Source organism: Protopterus annectens, chromosome 9.part0 (genome assembly GCF_019279795.1).
Source record: "Protopterus annectens isolate FY-2018-M chromosome 9.part0, PAN1.0, whole genome shotgun sequence".
NCBI lineage: Eukaryota > Metazoa > Chordata > Ceratodontiformes > Protopteridae > Protopterus > Protopterus annectens.
This window is the reverse complement of record NC_056743.1, coordinates 1,224,131,779-1,224,155,639: the sequence shown is the minus strand read 5'-3', so window position 1 is coordinate 1,224,155,639 and position 23,861 is coordinate 1,224,131,779. Positions and strand designations below refer to the sequence as shown.

Here is a 23,861-nt window from a genome sequence, read left to right as displayed (position 1 = left end):
ATCAACTACATACACTGTGCCAAACTCATAATACTCTAGACAAAGTGGAAAAAAGAGAAACACTCCAAAATTACAACCCACAATTCTGGAATTCTCCCTCAAGTGAACTAGCAGCATCCATGCACTTTGGATATTTAGGACATAACTTACTCAAAATCTTACTACAAAGACAATATGAGCGTGCTATGAACCATCACTGGTTTAGACAAGTCAATTTAATATGAGGCAGCTCTGCAGTAAATTATGCAATGTCAGCTTTTAAGTGTTAACTGCTTCAAACTATTAATGCAAAGACAAACATGATGCAGTGCATAAACCATGCCATACACTGACAACTAATCCCAGATATACTAAATATGCAGAATAAACTTGCATTCATGATTTGAACATATATACACTTCTTTAGCTTACCCAGTTCTCTGGTTTGCAATGGCTATCTACATTAGCATAATATTCTATATATGCGTATCTTGTACCATATCTAAGTACCACAGTATACACAAGTATGCAATGCTCACAGTACTATCGCCAAAGACTGTATTATGTTGACAAAAACCCTAGTCTGTGACTGAAAAAAGTCCACTTGGGTCACACCAATAACCAGGTTAACAAACATTACAAAAACAAATAGTGAAACATTAGCAATAACAATACAAACTTTTTTATGAGGTGGAGTCCCTGGGACTGCATCATCATGGCAGTTTGCTTCTTCCTCCTCCTCCTCTTCTGCCTCCTCTTCTGGTGGTAAAGTAAACCTTTCTTCAGTATGTTGGTTGGCTCCACTCCGCCTCCCTGACTGCATTGGGAATGTGGGACTGCGTGGTGGAGCAACACTGGGCACAGGGAGATTACTGGCAACATCGTTAACTCCCCTTGCATCTTCTTCCAGGGTAGTAGTTTCCATGGCAATCATGAAGGAATCAATATCATCACTCATGAAATCATCATCCCCAGTATAATGTGCTGCCTTACTAGAATGCCTAGAAATAAAATAATGGAACTGATTATTATTCTTAGTATTCACAGCTTTTTGCAGTTTGCTGGATCAAACTGCTCTCTTTCACAGATACAGTGCCAAGTGCTATTATAGTCTATGGTTAAAAGACAATATCCGTATTTGTCATGCAGATGCCAACAAGATATGCAGTACCCACCAACCCAACAAGTACCTCAGAGCAATCTAGGGTATTACGAGAACACGTAACATGTGCCAGTCAAATTCTAACACTCTTCAAAACATGATAATGTGTTGCACATCAAACAAACTTTTTATAAATAGCTAGAACCAAGATGGGGCTGGACTGCTGTCTAGCAGCAGCTTGAAATTTAAACAATTACCAATAGTTGAACATTACTGCGGTGGTGGTGCTGCTGTAGCATTGTCGCCTCAGAGTAACACGTTGTCCTGTTCGATTCTCAGCTAGAGCGTCTTCTGTGTGGTGACATGCGTGAATGGGCGTACCTTCTTTGAAGGTTGTGCGTCAGGGCCGGCAACTTGGCATGTAAAAATCTACTGCCAATCATTAGCGGACTGGAGTTCCGCTGTGGCAACCCCTAACCGGGAAAAGCCGAAAGACACAACAACAACCAATAGTTGAACAGTACATATAATGTTGCTAGATAATATTTTTAATAAAATTTTGTGTACTTTTGCATCAGTTTCAATTTGAATGAGCAATACTGAGATATAAGCACTTGTTGCTTGTCATTTGATCATATTTCTTGTACTTGTATACCTACCCTCTTAACATCTCTGTCTTAAGTGAATATCCTTAACCTACTCTCTTAACATCTCTCTCTCTCTCTCTCTGTGCTACTATCCTTAATTATCATACTTCCTCTGTCTCAGTAATCCTACACTTAAACCTTTCGCTCTCTGAAACCCTCAAACATCTCATTACCTACAATGATTTATTTACTTTCTTACAAATATATTTCTACCTTGTACCCTAGACAGTCTTAACTGTAAACTGCTACTCTATCTACATATTAAGCTTTACTACGTCTATAACTGTATGTAATAATGTATTAAGTTAATACAGTATTTTTCTGTAATAGAACAGAATGTAATGTGTATACATAACTGTAAATTGTAAAAATGTGTGTATTTTATGTGCAGCTTTTCTCCCCGGACCTCTGCTGAAAATGGGTCTCTGACCCAGTCGGACTTTCCCAGTCAACAAATGTCAATAAATAAATTCTGGATTTTTCTGTGTTGTTTTCAGACATGCTACTATTGGTGATACCTGTTTGCAGAAACACTGTCTAGTCCTGACTTAGTCCCTGTCTTAGTGAAAAACAAATGGCTACACAGTATTTTTCTTTTCTGGCAAATCTAGTGATCTGGGATTATTCTTCATGCAATTGCTGATATATGGATACTGCCTGGTTTGTGCTAGTTTTGCCAGGTTAGCCTGCATTGTGTCATCTCTTGTGTGTAATGCTCTAATATCTGCTTGTTTATAAGCTGTGTACTTTGATGCTTTAGCACCCTGTTTTTGTTTTGGTTTGAAGTGTTCAGTAGCTGCCATTTTTTTCAGTCCATTTACTTCAGTTCGGTTTTCTGTTATGGAAACTATTCTTTTGATAATTACATATGTGGTTTTACTTAAGCAAAGTCAGTGTTTCTCAGACCTTCTGGCTCTAACATCAAACCACCTTAGACCAGATGGACTCGTTTCAATACTAAAAGCAATGTCTTCCCGCTTCTCCTGTTAGGAGTCACCACAGCAGGTCCCCGGTCCTCAGATTGATTGGCAGTGGAGTTTTTACTGTGTCGCATTGCCAGCCCAGCACCCATCCTTCACAGAAGGCACATGCACACACACCTACCTTATGTCTTTAAAACTCACTCAACCACAGGGAGGATATGCAGACTCCACAAAGAAAGTACTCCAACAAAGAAACCAGAGAACCTCTTGCTGTGAGGTGAAGCTAACCGCTGCACCATCACGGCCTTGTTTCAATGCTAATATCTGATAATTTGTTTTTTAGCTAGGTTTTTCTGGCACTGACCATGTTCTTGCTCTCCATGTCTGAAAGCCACCGTAGACCTGATTGACTGCATTGATGCTTTTGTCTTAATCTGGCTATGGTACTTCTGTCGTTTTCTTTAGCTTTTTTCAGGGTTAAAAATCTAATTTGTGCCAGTGGAATATTACTTCACTACCCACATGTCTGCAGTCTCTTACTACCTTATAAACAATGGTTATGTACACACCATAATACTGGACCTTGATTATCCATGTCCATCCAATTTAATGGATGGAACTGGTCTGATGGTAGGGAGCAACATGGCAAACAGCTCTCTTTACTCAGCTTGAGCTTCTCCACTGTCTCCCACAATGCACCACTGCTCCATATTTCCTTAGATCGAGATTGTCCACCTGAACCTCCAAAAAACGAAAGCTTCTCCAAGGGGGGGGAAGGAAGTGGAGATGGCTTCAGGGATTTGGTTAGGTCTCTCAGGAAATAGGGTGAGAATTTGAAAGGGGGACGGAAGGAGGGTTGGCGAAGTGAAGTAACACAGGTAATCAAGATCCAACGTTATGGTAAGTATGTAGCTATCATATCGGATTATTCAGTTTGTCCACTTCACTGGATGGCGCATTGTTGCCAGCTAATATCCTGGGTGGCATCTTGATAGAATACGAAGGAGCATGTTGGCTCTAAAGGAAAACCTGCACCTAGAGATATCCAAGCTTGTAATGTTTGCAGAATGTATGCATAGATGCTCAGGTGACTGCTACACTATTTTCACCTACTAAGGAGTTCTAAAGAAGCAGAGGAAGTAGCACCAATCTTAGCTGAATAGCCCTTTGGTTTATTTGGGAGAGGTTTGTTGGATGAAGTATAAAAGTAGGAGATGCCTCAGGAAAGCCATCTGAAAAAAGGAAACTTTAGACATCTTTTTCCCAGTCTGGCTTTGGAAAAGGCAAAAATAATTGATTGTGATAAATTGTTTTGTACATTGCAGGTACATTGTCAGTTGTCTATATCTAGAGAATGAAAAAAGTATCAGAATAGGAAAGAAAAGAGAGGCATGTAGAGGGGGTATTTTAGAGTAGACTCTGAAGCTATCTTAGATAGAAAGCATGGACTTGTATACAAATAAACCCTGTCCTTATGGTAGATTAAGTAATGGGGCTTGCAAAATAACTCTTGGAGTTCTGAAGTTAATTCTAACGTAAGTAGTTGCCATAAGGAAGACTGCCTTCCAGGATAAAAAAATGAGGTCTGTGAATGAGCTGGCTCAAAAGGAGGTTGAGTTAATTTTTTAAGACAAATCTGAGATTCCAAGGTGGGATATGGATCTTTAATAGGAGAAGTAAAATAAATTATTTTTTAAAAAGCTCTGCAAACACCTTGGGAGGCAAGTGACTTGAAAATGTATTCATTTGTGAAAATTAGAGATTACTGCCAAATAAACTTTAAATGTAGAAAAACTAGATCCTGCATTAAAAAAGATGAAAGAAAACAGAGGACATTGAACTTCTCCCTGTAGTAGGCACTTCACCTTTCTTGTCACCAAGAGAGGAGGAGTCCTGAAGGAGCATCCAAAAATCTCCTAGCCCTCCATCAGGTTTTTCCAGCACTCTCTCTCCCCAAAAATCTAAGATACTACATCCAGGAGGTAACAAACAAACATATCAAGAATGCTGGACGTGGATGGTCATAGTAGGCTTTAGATTTCCAAAAATACATTAAAAAAGTTGTATCATATTTAGTCCCCCCTCACTTCAATGCCTGCATATCCCCCCTCGATGTTATAGAACTTTGTATTGCTATAACAAAGGTATGATTTCTACCATCTTCAACTTCTCAAGTAATGATCTAGCACCTGAAAAAATAACATGATTAATGCTCCAGTAAAATGGTTTTATTCAATATACCTTTTATTAAAGGAAAAATGAATTACGCTCACAAAGCCACTACGTCCTTCATTTTTCTAGTCATACGTTTCCATCTGTCTGTCTCTTAGTACAATTTCTGAAAGATAATCTGCACATATGCTACTGTCTTACTCAGATCTTTCATCCTTTGCATCCATTTCTTTCCCAAATCCCCATTTTTTAATTCCATCTATAATATTAAACTTAGTTTTTGTTGTTGCCACTCTGTGCCACCCACAGAGTCCTCAACCTTCTCAGAATCATCCCACCTAAAAAAAAAAAGCAAAACTGTAATCTCAAGCTTCTTAGAACCCTCATCCCTTCCCTCATCCTCCCTTATTCTCCTCTGTCCTCTAACTTGTTTGCCACAGTATTTATACATAAATAAAATAAAACGTACTGCATTCAAAACCCTTACCTTACGAGTAGAAAAGAGTTCAGTGTAAAAAAAATAGTTGTGTAAAAACTTACCATAACAGTATGTCCTACTGATCATTGTTGCAGTATTCCAATACTAATGGGTTATCTCACCAAGGTAACCTGATGTCTGGCCAGTGTACCACAGCAAAAGGTTATGTGTCAACCAAGTCAGGTTCAATTAGTTGTACAGCACTGGAGAAGACAGATGGGGGGAGTGAGTGGTAACCGTTGGCTTTGACACTGAGTGGTCAAAGCTGTCTTGATCATCATGGTGCAAAGTGCTGACTACATCCCATTGCAGGGAATTAAAATTGAGAAGCCCAGAATGCTCTCCACATGTACAAGTACTCAGAAGCAAAAGCCTAACCAAAGAACTCATGCATTTCAGCTAAGCATCAAAGATGTGTAGTATGTACTCACAACGTGCCCACTGTAGCAGGCATTGCACCTTACTTCTCATCATACAGGATGGTGGCTGAAGAAGGATCCACAAATCTCCTACACCTCCAACAGAATGAAATTTAGCTTTCAAGTTTTCTCCTGTTACTCCCCAATTTTCTAAGATGTTGCAGCCCATCAAGAATGCAAGAATTGATGGGTCTGGTAGGGGACGGTTCAAAAAAAAAAGTGCTGCATCATACTTAGCCCACTCACATTTACTTGGCTGTGTCCCTCCCCCAGTTTTATAGGGATTAAACAAGGATCTCATATTGCCATAATGATACACTCACTTCTTCCATCTTCAATGTTTCTATGTAATGGATCCAGCTCCAGAAAATATAATCCAGCTGGATTATATTTTCTGGAGCTGTGACCTCATCACAAAAGGTTTCTCATCCAGGAAAAAAGAGGTCATTGTTCCCCTCTACTCATCACTCATTAGACCCATTATAGAGTACAATGCCCCTTTTGGTATGTACCTCACAAGACATCTACAACAACTGAAAAGGCCACAGAAATACCTCACAAAGAGGATTACAGGCCTCAAAGAGATGCCCTATGCAGACAGTCTAAAAAAAAACTGCAGCTTTACTATGCTGCATATCGCCTACTCAGAGGCGATCTCTGCCCAACACACAAAGCTATGTCAAACCCAGAGCTTTTAGACATGCTCCACTTAAAGAAATCCCAATCCCTATGAGCTACATGCTCTAGGGACCTAAACCTCGTCACCACAATAAACAGAACATGCTGGAGGGACATATTCCTGTCCCAGAGATTTCCCATATTCTGGAACAAACCACCTATCTGTATCAAACAAAGCTCCTCATTAGCACTCTTCAAGAAAAATCTTGATGATTGGATGAGAGATAGGAAATTCACCCCGGGGATCACTTCTGTGGCTCTGCTCGACAGTGGCACAGGAAAATAATTTTCTTGGGTGGTGAAAGCCAGGGTACATTTGGCTAGGCTTATATAGGCCCTAGGGCCAATAGCCTAGCACCTACCTATGAACCTATAAACACAATTTAATGAAATGATTAGATATACTAAATCAGAGCTCGCACAATCCCAGGCAAAAAGGAATAAACCTCCACCTTGGGGATTGTCTATCACACCTGTCAACCATCTGCACGTCGACATTTTGTGACTGCTCAGCCAACTGTTGACACTGTGGTGTGTCTACATAATTCAGTGGACCAACACACACACACACACACACACACACACACACACACACACACACACACACACACACACACACACACACACACACACACACACACACACACACACTCTGCTTAAAATCTGAAACTTGACCTTATCAGAATCCTCATCTTCAAATCTCAAACAGAAGTTTCAGCCTTCTTAGAATGGTCAATGTAAACTCTTTGCTCTCTGTCATCTGCCTTCATCACCAATTTATATATAAAGTATGGCATTCTAATACACTTACCACAACAGGAGATCGTTGAGGAGAGGCCAGTATAATAGTAAATCATAACATCAAATTTACTCTCCTTCACTTTCATTTGCTCTACCAGATATTCAACAGCTATACTGGATCAATACTAATCTTGCATCTACCACTGAAGGTATATATATACAGGTATACGAGACACTTGTTTCCAAGCACAATTGCCATGTGCCAACTTGCATTTAAGCACCATGTTTGCATGGGTTTGTGCTCAGTTTACTGGAGCGGCTCAGAGTTTGGCATTATTAGCCAGAGATCCGAGGTGGAGCTGCTCAGAGTTTGGCATTATTAGCCAGAGATCTGAGGCGCATCAAAGAAAATCCACTGAATTCTTCAAATACGCAGAATTTAAGCCTGATTTTTGCACTTGTGTACTGTATTTCACTGAACTGTTGCTTTATTTTTACTGTTTTTTGCTGCTGTGTCTGATTCATTCTGCACTTTGTATATTTGCTTCTTCTGCCTTGCATAGCATTGGTTAGATTCAGACTTGCTTAATCTAGAATGTCCGGTATCACTGGGCACTAAAACCAGCCATCTTACATTGAGAGGGCCTCCATGCACTCTTGTGGCAGAAATGTGTAGCTCAGGACCCATCTGAGGTAGACACTGCTCGAAACAGAATTATAATGAAAATAATGGTAAATTGTGTTAGAACTGTTTAAATTTGCTTTTATTTAAGCACCATGTTTGCATGGGTTTGCGCTCAGTTTACCAGAGCTGCTCAGAGTTTGGCATCTTAGCCAGAGATCTGAAGTGCATCTAAGAAAATCCAAGGCATCCACTGAAATCTTCAACAAATAAGTACAATTTAAGCCTGTTTTTTTGCACTTGTGTACTCTATTTCGCTGAACTATTGCTTAATTTTTACTGTTTTTTTGCTGCTGTAACTGATTCATTCTGTACTTTGCATATTTGCTTCTTCTGCCTTAAACAGCATAGGCTAGATTCAGACTTGCTGAATCGAGACTGTTTGGAATCACTTCAGCACTAAAACCCGCCATCTTACATTAAGAGGGCCTCCCTCCACCCTTGTAGCAGAAGTGAGTAGCTCAGGACCTATGTGAGCTGCAGACTGCCAGAAAAAAAGGCTCTGTGACGGGCTTTCCTATTGGTAGATTGTGTTAGAATTGTTTAAATTTGCTTGTATTTAAGCAAGACATTTGTGTGCAGCTGCTCACTGCGAGTTAGCACTGCCTTGGCTAGAACCAAATGCCTAGAATCACTTTTTTCCCTAAACATCACTCAGTGAAACCCTCTCAGGCTTCCCTGCTGCTCTTCGGGCAACTGGGATGCGCACAGCTGAGCTGCCTACAGTGCAGCAAAGCATGGAGTAGCATTGCCTCACTTTCTTCACTGATTCTATATAGATATCATTTCCCTTGTTAAACCCATTTCTTTTGCCCTCCCACAAACTAGAATTTACCTGCTGCTATGGACAGTCAGTTTCCCCAACAATTCTCCAGCCAGCCTGATTGATGTGGGCATCCTTAGGCAATGTACCAATTGCCTCATGTATATTGACAACCACCTGCTCCTAAAGCAAAGAGTATGTGAGAGATGTCACTATACCTTGAAACTTGAATCAGTCCTCTCACTTAATAAACAAAATATCAAAAAGGTTGTCAATGCACACACCTCTTCACTTTCACAAGATAAAGTCAAGATACACAAACCCACATATACAGAGGTACTCACCAAAAGCCTATCAAAAGACCAGAGACCTCCCAAGTGCAAACAACTCTCACATACTGGTACGCAAACAGTTTGTTTCATCAAGGGTAGATCTTGCTTATTAAACCTTGTGAACGTCTGAGAAAGTCACCAAAGCCCTGGATGAGGGGAAAACAGTACACACTGCCCTGCCTATCCTGATTTAGCCAAGGTATCTGACACAATTCCCCACTCTGGGATCATTGAGAAAATCTCCCAGTTGGGTATTAATCCATTCTTTTCTAGATGGGTAGCAAAATGGCTCACAGATAAAACCCACACTGTTAAAGATGTGGGTTCTACTTTCACCAGTAGACTAGTTACCAGTGGTGTACCACAAGAACTGTACTGGGCCCTCTACTGTTTGGGATCTATTTTTCCTGAAGACCAGTCAAACGTAGATGGCCTGTGGCTTACCAAGTTTACAGACGACTGTATGGGCGCTATCATAGTCTTCCAACGATATCAAAAAAGTTACAGAAGGGACTGACAGACAAATGATTGGTGTTAGAGCCCCGGACTTAAGCTTAACACAAAAAATATGCCTTACTACTGCCTTTGGCAAAGAAGCATCCCTGTTATTTATGATACAGTTAGCACCCCTCTAAACTCAAACACAGTGGTGCGAGACTTGGGAACACAGGTTGATAGCTATCTAAACTTTGATCATCATGTGTTCACAGAGGTAAGGAAAGCCTTCTACACTGCACATCTCATAAATAATTTCATTTAAAGTCTCACTGCTGCTTTTTAGCTGTGAAACATTTCTGCAGTTTGTTCTAAGTAGTGGGGATATTTGTAGCATTTCCATATTCAGGCTTGTATTTGGGCCTAGTGTTTGTGGAGGCTGTGTGTCTGAGCACATATTCAGAGACATTGGTTTGGCCAAAGCCATCAGGCATTTCTGTGAGAGAATTGTTTGAGGTCATTGGCTGACTGAGGTCACCTGGACTACAGCTTAGACTAAGCACCTCATTGGTTCTTTTGAGATTTCTTTCTTAAAAGCTGTCTCAGGTTTCAACTTTCTGTTACCTAAGAAGTTCAGTTGTGAATGCTCTGCCATTTCACAGTGAACTGATCGAAGGAAGGACACTGAGGAAACTCGGAGCTATAATATATAACATTAAGTATCCTGTTTTTGTTTATTTTGTTCTTTATTTCTTTGTTATTTATAGCACTTTGTATACTGTGTATTTTTCTAGCTAGTTTCACAGTGTGTGAGGTATTAACTGGAAATTGTCCACCTTTATTAAGCATCTGTTGGGTTGTTTGTTTCTGATAACTGGTTACAGTAAACTCTTTTTTTCTAGAGGCTCCTTTAGCTGTTTGAAACTTTCATTTAAAGGCTCACTGCTGCTTTTCAGCTGTGAAACATTTCTGCAGTTTGCCACCCTCCCTCCCTGCTGGTATAGTGTTTTTATAGTTGGTGGCTTTGCAGTTGCCCACCCCTAGTGTAAATTTGATCTGGGACCCTCCTCCCAGTCTAGTGTCATTACCTCATTCTACCCAGTACAGGGAGAAAGGGAGAACATTTGAGAAGGCCAATCAGCTTAGTTTCTGCTACTCCTTTCTCTCTTTCCACTAAAAAAAAAAAAATTATCTGCTTTTACTGTATTTGTGTTTTTTCCTACTTTATTTTGCTTTTGCGTCATCTTAAAAGTACTCAATTGTATTTATTACTGCTTGGTGTAACTTATTCTAAGCATTTTAGTTTAAGCACTTGGGCTTTAGACCAGTTGTTTTACATTAGGAAGGTTTGTGGGCTGCACTGTGGTGGCAGGACAGGTAGCTTACATCCTTCTAAGTTGGGAACTGCTGACTGAGGGCTCAGTGTCTGTTATTCTAAAAGTGTATTAGTTCTGGTTTAAGCACCAGGGCTTCAGGCCAGTTATTTTACATTAACAAGGTTCATGGTCTGCACTCTTGTGGGAGAAGAGGCTGGACTCTGCCCTTCTGAGCTGAGAATTTCTGGTTAAAGGCTTATAGTGCCTGCATATTTGAACTATTTCTTACTGTAATTGGTACACCTTGTTTGCTGTAGCATAGACTAGATCCAGGCCTGCTGAATCTAGTTTTGTTTGTATGCTTGTTATTTCCCTGAAAAGCTAATTCCACCTAAAACGTGGCTTTTCAGCGCTTCTGTGGATCCCTAGTGATATCTGCATTGCTTACTGTACTTATTTCCTTGTTTCACTTGAAAGAAAGTTACTGTTTGTCATTTTTGCATTTAAGTTACCTGGCACTTGCTCACTAAAGCAATTATATAAGTCAGCACTAAAACATTAAAAGCACTACACCCTCACAAACTCCCCCTGGAGTACCTTGCTCCCCATTGGCCATTTTTTCAATTATAAAGAAATTCCCAATACTATTCTAGCATGTCCAAAGGTCAGTTGTCAATCTCCTCTCCAGTCCAGCTGGTGAATCTGGGAATCTTGAGGCAATGTTACAACTGCCTCATGTACACAGACAACCCTCTCCTCCTCCCAACAAATTCCAACACATGTGAGAGATGCAACCATATAGCCAAACTGGAGGCTAAACTCTCTCAACTCAGTACTGGTGTAACCAGTCAGGAGGAGAAGGAAACCACACTCACTACAATTCCAGTCTCACATAGACCTACCACGACAGCAAACCAAACACATAAACACACAAAAACATACTTGGAGGCTCTAAATAAAAATCTGCCTAAGCAGCAGAGACCTCCAAAGCAGACACCCAAGCAACTGCTACCCCAAAACAAAACACGTGCAACACATAGCTCACAAAGACAGTGTGCCGAACAGTCACAGCCCTTAAGGCTAAACAACACACCTGATACACTTGTAATAGGTGACTATCATCAAGCACACTGGCGTCCCACTCACCAGGCTGAACAAGGAGAAGGTCACGGTGAGCTGCCCGTCGGGCGCTAGGATCCGCCACATAACACAAGCACTCAGGTCACTCCAAGGCAAGTACAAATATGACTCAGTCATTGTCCATGCTGGTGTGAATGACCTGAGACGTACCTCCCTGGACTACATGAAAAGAGACAGAGGAGCTCTCTGAGCATGTAGCCCAGGCCGGTATGACCCTGACCTTGAGTAGCATCTTACCCTCACCAAGAATGATGCCACAGTATGAAGACAAGATTATCAATTTCAACAATTGGCTTAAGTATTGGTGTCATTCAAAGGGGATCCAATGCCTGTCAGCCTGGGATGACATGCTCGACAAGCCACGATGCTTCGCTAGGGACGGCTTGCACCCATCACCCCTGGGCTTTCGGATATTGGCAAAGGCTCTTGCTACCCCCATAGTGTCTTTTTTAGGCAAGGCTCAAAGACAAACCCACCTCCATAGGTATCACAAGGGATAAGAAACTAATAGTAATGCTACTCAACGCCAGAATTCTAAACCTCAAGATGCACGCACTCGAAACTCTCCTTAGCATGGAGAACATTGATATCTGTGCAGTAACAGAAACCTGGTTCAAGGCTCTCGAGAGCACCCCACCACTACCAGGTTATACCTCATACCATGCTTTTCGGCCCCAAAACTTGGACCGAACCACAAAAGGAGGGGGCGTATCAATATTCGTTAAAGATACCCACACCTCCAGGTTTGTGGCACAGCACGAAGCATCAGAGACTATCCATGTGCAACTAACAGTGGGTAAAACTGCCTTCCAGTTTATAGCCTGCTACAGACCACCCTCCCAAACCCAGGAACCCCACTCGGCCTTCCTGAGAACACTGGAAAATATGAAGGTCTCTCCAAACACCATTATATTGGGTGACTTCAACTACCCAACCATAGACTGGGAGCATTACTCTAGCTCCAACACCCTAGCCCAAAGGTTCCTAGAATTTATAAACTCAAATGCTATGGAACAACCTGTTACCACTCCCACAAGAGGGGAAAACATACTGGACCTGATCATCACCAACATAGGGACTCTATGCTCCAGACCAGAAGTGTATCCCTCACTGGTAAGATCAGACCATAAGCTAATCTCACTGGATATTCACATCCCGACCCCACCCCATGCCCAGAAAACCACAGTGAAAAACTTCTCTAAAGCAAATTTCACACTCCTCAAAACCAAGGTGGAATCCTTCAAAGCCCCCAGGCCTGTGGATAATACTGCCCAGACCGCAAAATCCTTTATAAACGCATTCTATGAACACCTTCAGGAATGCATGGATCATGCAATCCCAAATAAAACCAAGACCCAATCCTCCAAAGGCACATGTCCTGTCTGGTGGACTCCAGCCATAAACAAACTATACAATAGAAGGAGGAAGCTACTACATGATAGAGCAAAATCCCAAAAAGGGAAGGCATCTCTGATCAGTATTAGCAAAAAACTATGGGCACTCATAAAATCGTCTAAGGCCAGCTTCGAGAGAAAAATTGCACAGGACACTAAGGATAATCACAAGGCTTTCTTTAGTTATGTTAGGAACCTGGGTGGGAATTCCCAGATATGCTCAGAATTAGTCCAAAATGACAAAAAATACACCGAACCCACAGACATTGCCAACATCCTAGCTGACAGGTTCAGCGCAACCCCCCCCCACCAAAAGGGCTAATATCTATCCCAGCAGAATGCTGCCCCCCTGACATCTCAGATGCTCAGGTAAGAGCTGCCCTCTCCAAAGCAAGAAACACAGCATCAATGGGACCAGACGGTGTCCCAGGCTGCGTCCTACATGAACTCCAAGAAGAGTTAAACCCAAACCTAAGAGTGGCGTACAGCAACAGTGGTCCCTCTCCACAAAGGTGGTGCCTCAACAGATCCTGGAAACTATCGCCCCATAAGTCTCACTAGCTTGGTCTGCAAAGCTATGGAAAGGATCATCATGGACCTTATAAATAAAGATATTGAGGACCTGCAGACACTGGATCCTACCCAGTTTGGCTTTGTTAAGGGCAGATCCTGCCTCTTGAACCTGGTCAATTTCTTTGAAACAGTCACCAAGGCCATTGACAAGGGGAAGGTGGTCCACACAGCCTACCTGGACCTCGCAAAAGCATTTGATACAATACCCCACTCGGGCATTATAGATAAGCTCACCAGCTTAAATATAAACCCCTATGTCACTAGATGGATTGCAAACTGGCTCAAGGACAGAACCCACATGGTTAGAATAGCTGGAGCCATGTCAGACTCCAAACCAGTTACAAGTGGCGTCCCACAAGGCTCAGTCCTGGGACCTCTCTTGTTCGGTATATATTTCTCGGAGGTAAAGGCCAACATGGAAGGACTGTGGCTGACCAAGTTCGCAGATGACTGCAAACTGGGCGCCATAATAGACTCTCCAGCCGACACAAGCATCCTCCAAAAGGGCCTCATAGAAACAGACAACTGGTGCCAGAGCCATGACCTCAAGCTAAATGCCAAAAAGTGTATAGTCATCCCCTTTGGCAAAAACAAAGTGCCCACAAATTACCACATAGGTGGTAATCCATTAAGTACAGAAGCAATTAGAGACCTGGGGACCCAAGTTGATAGCAATCTCTCATTTGCCAACCACGTGGCCAAAGTGGTTAGAAAAACATTTTATATAGCCCACCTAATCATGAAGGGATTCACATCTAGATCAGGAGAGGTCATCGTGCCTCTTTACTCATCCCACATCAGGCCCATAATTGAGTACAATGCCCCTTTTGGGATGTACCTTACCAGACACCTGCAGCAACTGGAAAGACCCCAAAAGTACCTCACCAAGAGGATCAAGGGGCTCAAACAGATGCCGTATGCTGCCCGGTTAAAAAAACTCCAGCTCTACTCAGTGGCATACTGCCTGCTCAGAGGCGATCTGTGCCTGACGTATAAAGCCATGTCCAACCCGGAATTAATGGACATGCTGCACCTCAGAAAATCCAAATCCCATCAAGCTACGTGCTCGAGGGACTTGAACCTCAGCACTGAAATAAATAGGACATGGTGGAGGGACAGATTCATAACCCAGAGGCTCCCTTCACTCTGGAATAAAATCCCAGTCCAGGTTAGGCAGAGTCCCTCATTGACTCTCTTCAAGAGGAATCTTGATGAGTGGATGGGAGATCGTAGGTTTACCCCGGGTATCACTTCTGTGTCACTGTTAGACAGAGGCACAGTATACTAACCTTGAAAAAGGGCATAGCAAAATTAATTTAATATGGGTGGCGAAAGCCATACACACTCTGGCTAGGCTTATAAATGCCCTAGGGCAGATAGCCTAGTATGAACCTATGAACCTATAAGGGCATCACATCCAAGTCCAGGGAGATCATATCTCCACTGCACTCTACCTTTATCAGACCACTAATTAAGTACAATGCTCCATTCTGTATGTACCTCACCACACACCTGCAACAGCTGGAGATACCACAGAGGTTTCTAACCAAGAAGATTCAGGGCCTCCAAGACATGACCTACATGGAAAGATTGAAAGCCCTATCACTGTAGTCTGCATCATACAGGCTGCTGACAGGTAACCTGTGCCTGGCCTACAGAGCAGTCTCTGACCCAGCCCTAATGGAAATGCTGCACATCTGCAAATCAAATGGGACGAGAGTCTCTCACTCCAGGGATCTCAACCTAGCCTGTGACATTAATAGAACTTGTTGGGGAGACAGATATGTCTCCCAGAGATTGCCACTCCTCTGGAATAAGCTCCTATATTATGTGAAGGAGAGCATCTCAATGACCCTATTTAAGCGCAAACTTGACAACTGGATGGGAAACCGCAAATTCACCTATGGCTCTCATGGACAGGGACACTCAGTGCGGATCATAATATTGGTCTGTAAACAACAACCGTACAACTATGGTCAACTTGGGTATTCATTTTTTTTTTCTACATGGCTAGGCTTGTAAAAGACCTAGAGCCACTAGTCTAGTAGCTTTCTAGAAACCTATAATTTTTTTCATCTACTTAAGGCCCTCAAAGGAAGTGTATTTCTACCACTCCCTTTTATTATATAATTCACTTTGGAACTTCCTTAAAAAATACACTTCTGGTAGCAATTTTTTGGGGAAAAAACATATAAAAGTATAACAGGCACACTAATAAATACATTTCTACTTTTTTCTCGGACACAGCCATTTCCTATATTTTTACGTCAATATCTTTTCTATGAAACTCATTTCTTTACTTACAAACACATCACACAAAGGTGATAAAAACATGGACTTACTTGGCTCCAAGGCACAGAGGAATGAGCTCCAGCTGTGTGCCAGCCAAGCCAAGGTTTGATTAGTGTCTCAGCACTGGAGAAGCCACGTGGGGAGGGGTGAGTGAGTAACCAATACTCAGCTGTCCCATAGGAAGGTGCTGGTTTCATTCCATTGGAAGAATAACTACTAAGCGGAACCCAAAAATGTTGTCCATAAGCACATGGGTTCAGAAGCACCAAATCAACCAAAGTGTGCATCTACTATGGATGAGCAACAAGGTTGTGTAGAAAAACAATCACAATAGGCTCTGTGTGAGACACCCAGTTCTGTGGTTGTCAGCAAACCAACGAGAGCTGAAGGAGTAGCTGATAATCTAACACTCTAGCAGTATGAAATCTGAGCTGTGCAGCTCTCTGCCCTCCCTCCATCCCCACATAGCACCCTAACATGCTGCATTCGAGATGTGAATAAATGAAAGTATCCTCCTGTAAACTAATTGTGCATCAGTCTGCTGCATAAACTATTTATACTACTTAAAGTCCAGAAGAACAGTGCAAACCAACCAACAAATAAACAAAATAAAAGCACTGTTTTGAGGAGAAGCCAAGCACTGGGCAGCTGTAGGTACAAGTCCAAGTAATTTATTGCAAAACCACACACAAAACGTAAAACGCTACACAACATCACGTTTTTCGTCTATTAAATCAGACTTCATCAGACAAAGGACAAGTTAAAACCACTTGTATATATAATGCCAAGAATATTTGAACAACCCAATGAGAATTTTTAATCCAAGAAATGTAATGGTCTACAATGCTTGTATCCTTGAATAACTGTTTCAAACACTGGATAAAAATATGATATACTAAAATATCTGCACAAGTAGTTGATGAATAAAATCAAATGAATTATATTATACTTCACATAAAATGTCATGTGTAAAATGTTGAACAGATATAATAAAACTTGCAAGGAATTGATTATTCAACACTACAATGATAAAAACCAATGCAACACTCCCATCAAGTGGCCAAATGTAAAAATGACAAATTGACACTAAATCTAACTATAGTAAAACAACTTAAATATACATACTAATAAATCTGTGTTGATACATAAATTTCATAAACAAGATGTAGAACTGATGGGGAGACAAATAGAGCATATGTAACATATAAAAATGAAATCATAAATAATTAAATACATGATACTTTAAAATTGTCATAAAAAGATAAATGTCATCACAAACAACATGTATTATGTAAAAAAAAATTTTAAGTAAAAAATTCTAATAAACCCCCCCTAAAATGTGTGTATGTGTACCTGTGTAATGATAAATAAGTATGAATAAAATATATAGAAATATAAAAATATACAATATAAAATCAATAAACAACCTATAATAATATACAATGATCTATGATAAGGTGGTAGTCCAATTAAAGTCTAGCTGCTCTCATCTTTAAAACAGGTGCAAGAGAAAAGTTGTCATTTAGACCTGGGGACTTATTGGCTTCAAGAATAATCTGCCAATAAAGTTCCCGATATTCTATCTTGATCCCCCATAGACCCCCTCTCTCATCTTTCTGAATTTCTTCTATAATAAAAAAAGTGTATTTTGCTAGGGGGCAGGCAATGGTGTGTTTATATAGTGCATTAGTAGTTTTCTTATTTTTTATATCATTAATGTGTTCGTATATTCTTCTTCTAATCTTCCTCTCAGTTTTACCAATATAAAAACTGGAACACACATTACATGTAGCAATATATACCACTCCTGTAGACTCACAAGTACTGTGAGTCTTACTTATTATTTCTTTTCCCCTAGCTTCAATAAACACACTTCGAGAATCAGCCATCAAGGGACATTGAGTACACATTTTACATGGAAAAGTGCCATTATGCTTCATTGTTTTCTTTTTCTCATTTTGATATGGCAAAAGCCAATCTTTAATATTACGTCCCCTTCTGAAAATTGTCTTGAGGGGAATGTTTTCTTTAAAACCAAAATCACTTCTTCTAACAAATTTATCCCATTCTTTTTCAACAACTTTTTGAATAATAACAGCATCCCCACTAAAATCAGTGATGAATACCCTCTTGTAGTGCTCAGCTGTTTTCTTAGGACTGACAACAGCCTCTACTGTAGTAGTATTGCCATTATTTTTTGAAGTATTGACTTCTTTACCCAAAATAGGTTGAAATCTACTTTCTCGATAACCTCATCTTTAATTTTCGTAATGAATTTCAAAGGATAGCCCCTTTCTAAAAACATATGGACCAGAAACTCACTTTCTTCAACAAAATCCAAATCATCAGAGGTCATTCTCGAAATTCTAACGAACTGTCCTTTCACAATACTTCTTTTTTGGTGAATCGGGTGTCCACTAGTAAAATGCAAATAGCAATTTGAAAAGGTTTTCTTCCTGAATACCTTAGACTTGAAATAATTTTCCTCTTTAACTAATGTCACATCTAAATAGTCTATTTTTTGAAAACCAACTTAATGGGTAAATTTTAAAAAATAGGTGGTATTATTGATGTAGTGTATAAATTCATCTAACCTTTCTTTAGTGTCTTTCCGTAATATAAATATATCGTCTAGGTAAAGTTTGTATAAACACCAACAATCTTTATAAATACTGCCAAAAATAAAATTCATTTCCCATGTATTCAACACCATGTTGGCGTAAATAGGGGCACATCTTGCTCCCATCGCTACACCACTTCTTTGTTGGAAATATTCTCCTTGGAAGAATATATAGTTGTGTTTGAGTACCATTTCCATTAATACAATACAAATATATATTTCATTATCTGTTAAATCACCAAAGGACCTAATGGCTTCTTCAAACCATTCAAGGCCTATGTCATGTGGGATAGAACCACAAAGATCCACCACATCAATAGTCACAAAAATAAGATCCTTTGTAAACATATCTTCTTTAATATTCCTTAAAAAGTCCCATGAATCTTTCAAAAAAGAAACACCTTTCATCATAGATTTTTTCAATTTTACATCAATAAATCTAAATAGGGGAGAAACAGCTGAACCTTCAGCAGCTACAATAGGACGCAAAGGGGGGTCCATACAATTTTTGTGGACTTTAGGAATTCCAAAAATGGAAGGAATTTTTGGTTTATCATTGTGTAAGAAATCAAATGTATTTTTGTCGATAAAACCTTCCAATACCAAATCATATAATGTGGAATAAATTCTTCTGTATCCAATATGTATTTCATTTTTGGATACATTTCCATATTTCGACATGTCTAGAAGGATGTTGAACATTTTAGCTTCATACATTATATATATAACTAAATTCTCAAAATACTTTTCTTTTTTAACTCGTTAGAAGTGTCAGCACTTGATCCAACCCCACCAAAACTAATTAATATTAATTTAGAGTTATAGATCCTTTCACTGAGACTTCTAATAGTTTTTCCAATATAAAACACTGGACAAGAAGTACACTTAGCTAAATAAACAAGGCATTCAGATTTACATGTGTACAGCCCATTAATATAAAAAAAAACTTGAATGTTTTTTAACACAATAATACTATGTCTCAATAAAACTGCACTGCTTACAATAACAAGGAAAAGTACCTCTTTTTGAAACTTTTCTGTGTTAATATTGTCACTTTTTTAATATAGTTTTCAAATTAACATAATTTTTCTTTGTGAATTTAGGAGTCACCAACTAAGTTCTTCTGCTCTTCATTTCCCAAGAGAATTTTCCAGTTGTTCTCCACTATCTTAATACATTTAGCATCAACCGAATAGGTCAAAATAAATCTCATATACTGGTTTGCTTTTAGACCTGTCTGACACAAAATGCAATCTTAAAATGGGTAGAAAGTGTGACCATCTCCTGGTTTTTATTTCTAGAACTACATTTTTTATTAGTTTAACTGGGTAGCACCTTTCTGGAAAAAGAAAAAAAAACTGCATTAACATGTATTTCATTCAAACAATCTACATCTTCTTAAACTAACCTACTTAACCTAACAGACTCTTCTTTGTGTGCTAAGCAGCTGGCTATCCACCTAATTGCATTTGAGTCAGTTTGGAGCTGCTTCATCTTCCTTACTTATTAAATTTCCATGCAGTATGGTATCAAATGCCTTGCAAAGGTCAGGGTTATTACAGATGATCTATCTTTGACAAAGCCAGACTGCTGGGGGTTGAGTCTGATAAGTTCTTTGATATTACAGTTAAGTCAGTTATGATATAGTCCATGGCTTTGCACACAAGACATTATGCTGATGGGTCTGTAATTCCCTAGGGTCTGGGGTGCAGCCAACCTTGTGAAGTGGCATCACAACAGCTGAGTGCCACTCCAGTTGGACAATGCCAGTTGATAAGCTCAAACAATGCCAGTTGATAAGCTCAAACTGAAGAGGTTGAAGGAGTGGGCCTGACAATACTTACTTAGTGCTGTTAATTAGACTACCATGTATGTTGTCAGGCATCATGGATGAGGTATTCTTCATTTTGGAAAGTATCTTCACTACATGTTCTTTCATGATAACTGGTGGCTTGATTCCGTCAGTGGTAAGTGGATTTGGAATAAGTGTCACTTGGATGAAACTGGCATTAAATTTATTTTCCAATATGTTGGTGAAATCAACTGTACTGCAGTAGTCAGTACCATTATGAATTAGCTTGGGGCAATGTTGGGTGTTATTTCTTATTTTTCTGACATAGTTAAATAAGGATTTGTAGCTGTCTTTAGCTTTTGTAGCTAGTTTAAGTTCATGGGATGCCTTTGCTTCACTTGTGTCATTTTTTTCACGTTCTTATCTAGCTGTTTGGTGTTCTCCTTAATGTAGGTGTCATTTGGTCTGCTCACTAGGTTTAGAAGTTTCTTCCTTCTATTACATAGTTTATTAATGACTGATTACCACTACACAGGTTTCTTTTTAGATACCCCCATTTGCTTAGATGTAGTTGGGACTTTGTTTAAAACATCTGTTCAAATGCAAGTAAAACTTTTCTATACAATTCTTTGCAGTTTTAACATATGTAATGCAGTTAGACTTAGAGGCTTTATCATAGAACTGCAGGAGATTTGTATATTTGAATGCTTGACTTCTGTGACATGTTTCTGACATTCTTGGAAAGTCTGGTGGAGAAGTTTACGAGTTTGTGATCTGATATGACAAGTGACAGGGATCCCCTGGAGGTGGTACATACAGATGCTAAGTTTACTAACACCAGGTTCAAGTATAATCTTTTCTCTAGCAGGTTCTTTAACTGTCTGGTCCAGACATATTTTGGTTCATAAAATCTAAACATTTTTGTGCATTTCCTTCCTTGGTGGTATAGGTCATCTGTTAAACACTGGGTAATTAAAATAACCTAGGACAACATTCCTACTTAAGGGAACTTCATCCACAATATTCAGGAATGTTGTGCAATTGTCCGGAGACATGAAAGACGTTCTGTAGCATGTTATGAACACATAGCTGATTTTATTTAGTGTGATTTGAATCTCTATAATCTTCATTTGTGGGTCTCTAGGTGTCTGTCTCAAGGTAATCTGATCTTTAATAATATGGACATGCCACCACAGCATTTCCTCAGGTCTAAATGAGTGGTAAAAATAAAACTCTGATGTGGTGATGTGAGGTACTGCCAGCTATGCCAGGAAAAGTAGGGCAGTAGATATGTAACATATACCAGCAAGGCAAGCTGGAGTTTTGTAAAGAATGTCATTTGTTTATCAAACTGATTTGTCCAGATAGTAGTGTTAAAAATGTACCAACAGTGGGTCCTGCTGGACAGAAAAGAAATACACCTATATGTCAGACTGTACTGTAACTGTTGAAATGAATATATTGTAACAGATGGATACTGGAAAAGAAGAGGTTAATCTCAGTCCAGCTAACTATGAAAAAGAGTCTGAAATTAAATTACCTGGTTTAAGCTATAAAGTAAGCATCTGACAGTTCTGATTGCAGTCAGAGACAAATTGTCTGAAAACCAGGACTAGGAATCCTACTGTAGTATCCTTAGGCGGGAACCAATTACAATCCTGGAAGGACTGAAATTTTGAAATGGTTTTATATCTTCCAGATGCTGTAACACATATTAGCAAAGCTCTAGGTATGTGTATTATGACACCTAGGTGCTAGATTCTGGTTCAGCTTCTAGTAAAGAGGGTAGTATGGGAACCAGAAGTCAGACAACCAGATGTATATGATGTCATTCTGTAATCCAGCAGTGAAATTATGTTTTAATACTAGATGAGACAGAAGTCTGAGGGCTGTCTGTTTCTGAAACCTGACCAAGAAGGAAGTCCACTCACCCACTTCACTTACCTTACTTTAGTAAGTAACCAAGGAACAGTAATTCTTTAGATCAGTCAGGAAAATATAGTGAGATTAATTAAGTACTGTTTTTCTGTAGCTGTGTGAATCTATCCATCTGTGTTGTTTTCAATATTTCCTGTGACTGAAACTCTGGTGTTTACTGTAAATAGACATTTCGTATTTTCATGTTATTTTATTTATTAAATATATTTAAACTTTTCATTGTGGCTGGACTTTTAGAAACTATTTTAACCATTGAGAGTACTTCTATTTATTTGGTGACACTATGGATGCTCCTTAAAGTCTTGCTGTATTGGTCAAACACTACCATTTGTATTAGTATTAAATGTAATCAGTATAATTAGGTACCCTTGTAAGAACCTAAGAGTAGTTGGCTTTTGAGTGTTCTGGTGGCAGTGCCTACCTTACAATTTGGGCAGAGGGGCAGAACTGGTAAATCTGGGTTAGTCTTTGTGTACATATGTGAAAATCAAATTTCAAAAAGTGTGTGTGTGTGTGTGTGTGTGTGTGTGTGTGTGTGTGTGTGTGTGTGTGTGTGTGTCAGCCACTTGGGGCAGGGACTCATAGCACTGGTTTCCACAGACAGGGTGGCAGAGGACCTGATGTGGCACACTCAGATGAGGATTTAACTCTACAGCTGTGCCAGTGGAGAGTCTTACTGGGGGGGCCTGGAAAGACAGAGGGAAACCCGGACAGAGTGTGTTACCTGTATGTTTAAGGAAACTGTGCTTAGTGCAGAGAACTGAATCAGGAAATAATGTGTCAATCTATTTCTGTTCCAAGTGAACATCCCTCACTGGTGTCTGTGCTGAAGATTGATGTGCCTTGATCACTGGCCCACAGGAGGGATGTCACATCAGGTATTGAGGGAATACTCTCTGGCACTTAAACCAGTTTCTGTAACACATACATAGATGTGCACCAAATGCAACAGAGCCTCAAGGTCCATCAGTTTATTGTTTAACTTCTACCATGAAGTGGAACCATATTGATATGATTCAATGTTTCATATGTTTTATACATAAGCTAGGTTAGGAGGTTCAACAAGACCTTATCTAAAAAGGAATAATGGGACTAGCAAAAGCTTTCGCCAGTATGCAGAAACTTTGGAACGAAAGATGCAAAATCCCCTTGGTGAAGCAGGAATGGATATAAAGCAGGTTACACCATGCTGACAAATACTAGGTCTCTTTGTAATAATACTAAGTGTTTAGCCAATTGTTAAAGCTAATCATCTTTTCTTTATACCTCAGCATCATTTTTAGCTATGGAAAGATTCCACTTAATACTACGATCTTTCTTGCATTTGTGACATGCACAGACAGTTTTGTCATGTCTCTCTCCATATACTTCGGGGTTTTGAGAGACCAGTTGTTTACCCCAAAATGGGCAACCACCGTGCCCTATTCATATTTGCCTTTTTGGTT

The 23,861-nt window shown here is 39.8% G+C and overlaps 1 protein-coding gene across 1 annotated transcript in view; it reads right to left on the bottom strand.

Annotated features, from left to right (window-relative positions):
• RAD9A (RAD9 checkpoint clamp component A) overlaps positions 1-23,861 on the bottom strand; it is a 1,001,807-nt gene that overhangs the window by 167,358 nt on the left and 810,588 nt on the right. The window contains exon 10 of the mRNA XM_044082216.1: positions 659-980. Coding sequence (XP_043938151.1) covers positions 659-980 — 322 coding nt within the window. The remainder of the gene's footprint in view (positions 1-658; positions 981-23,861) is intronic.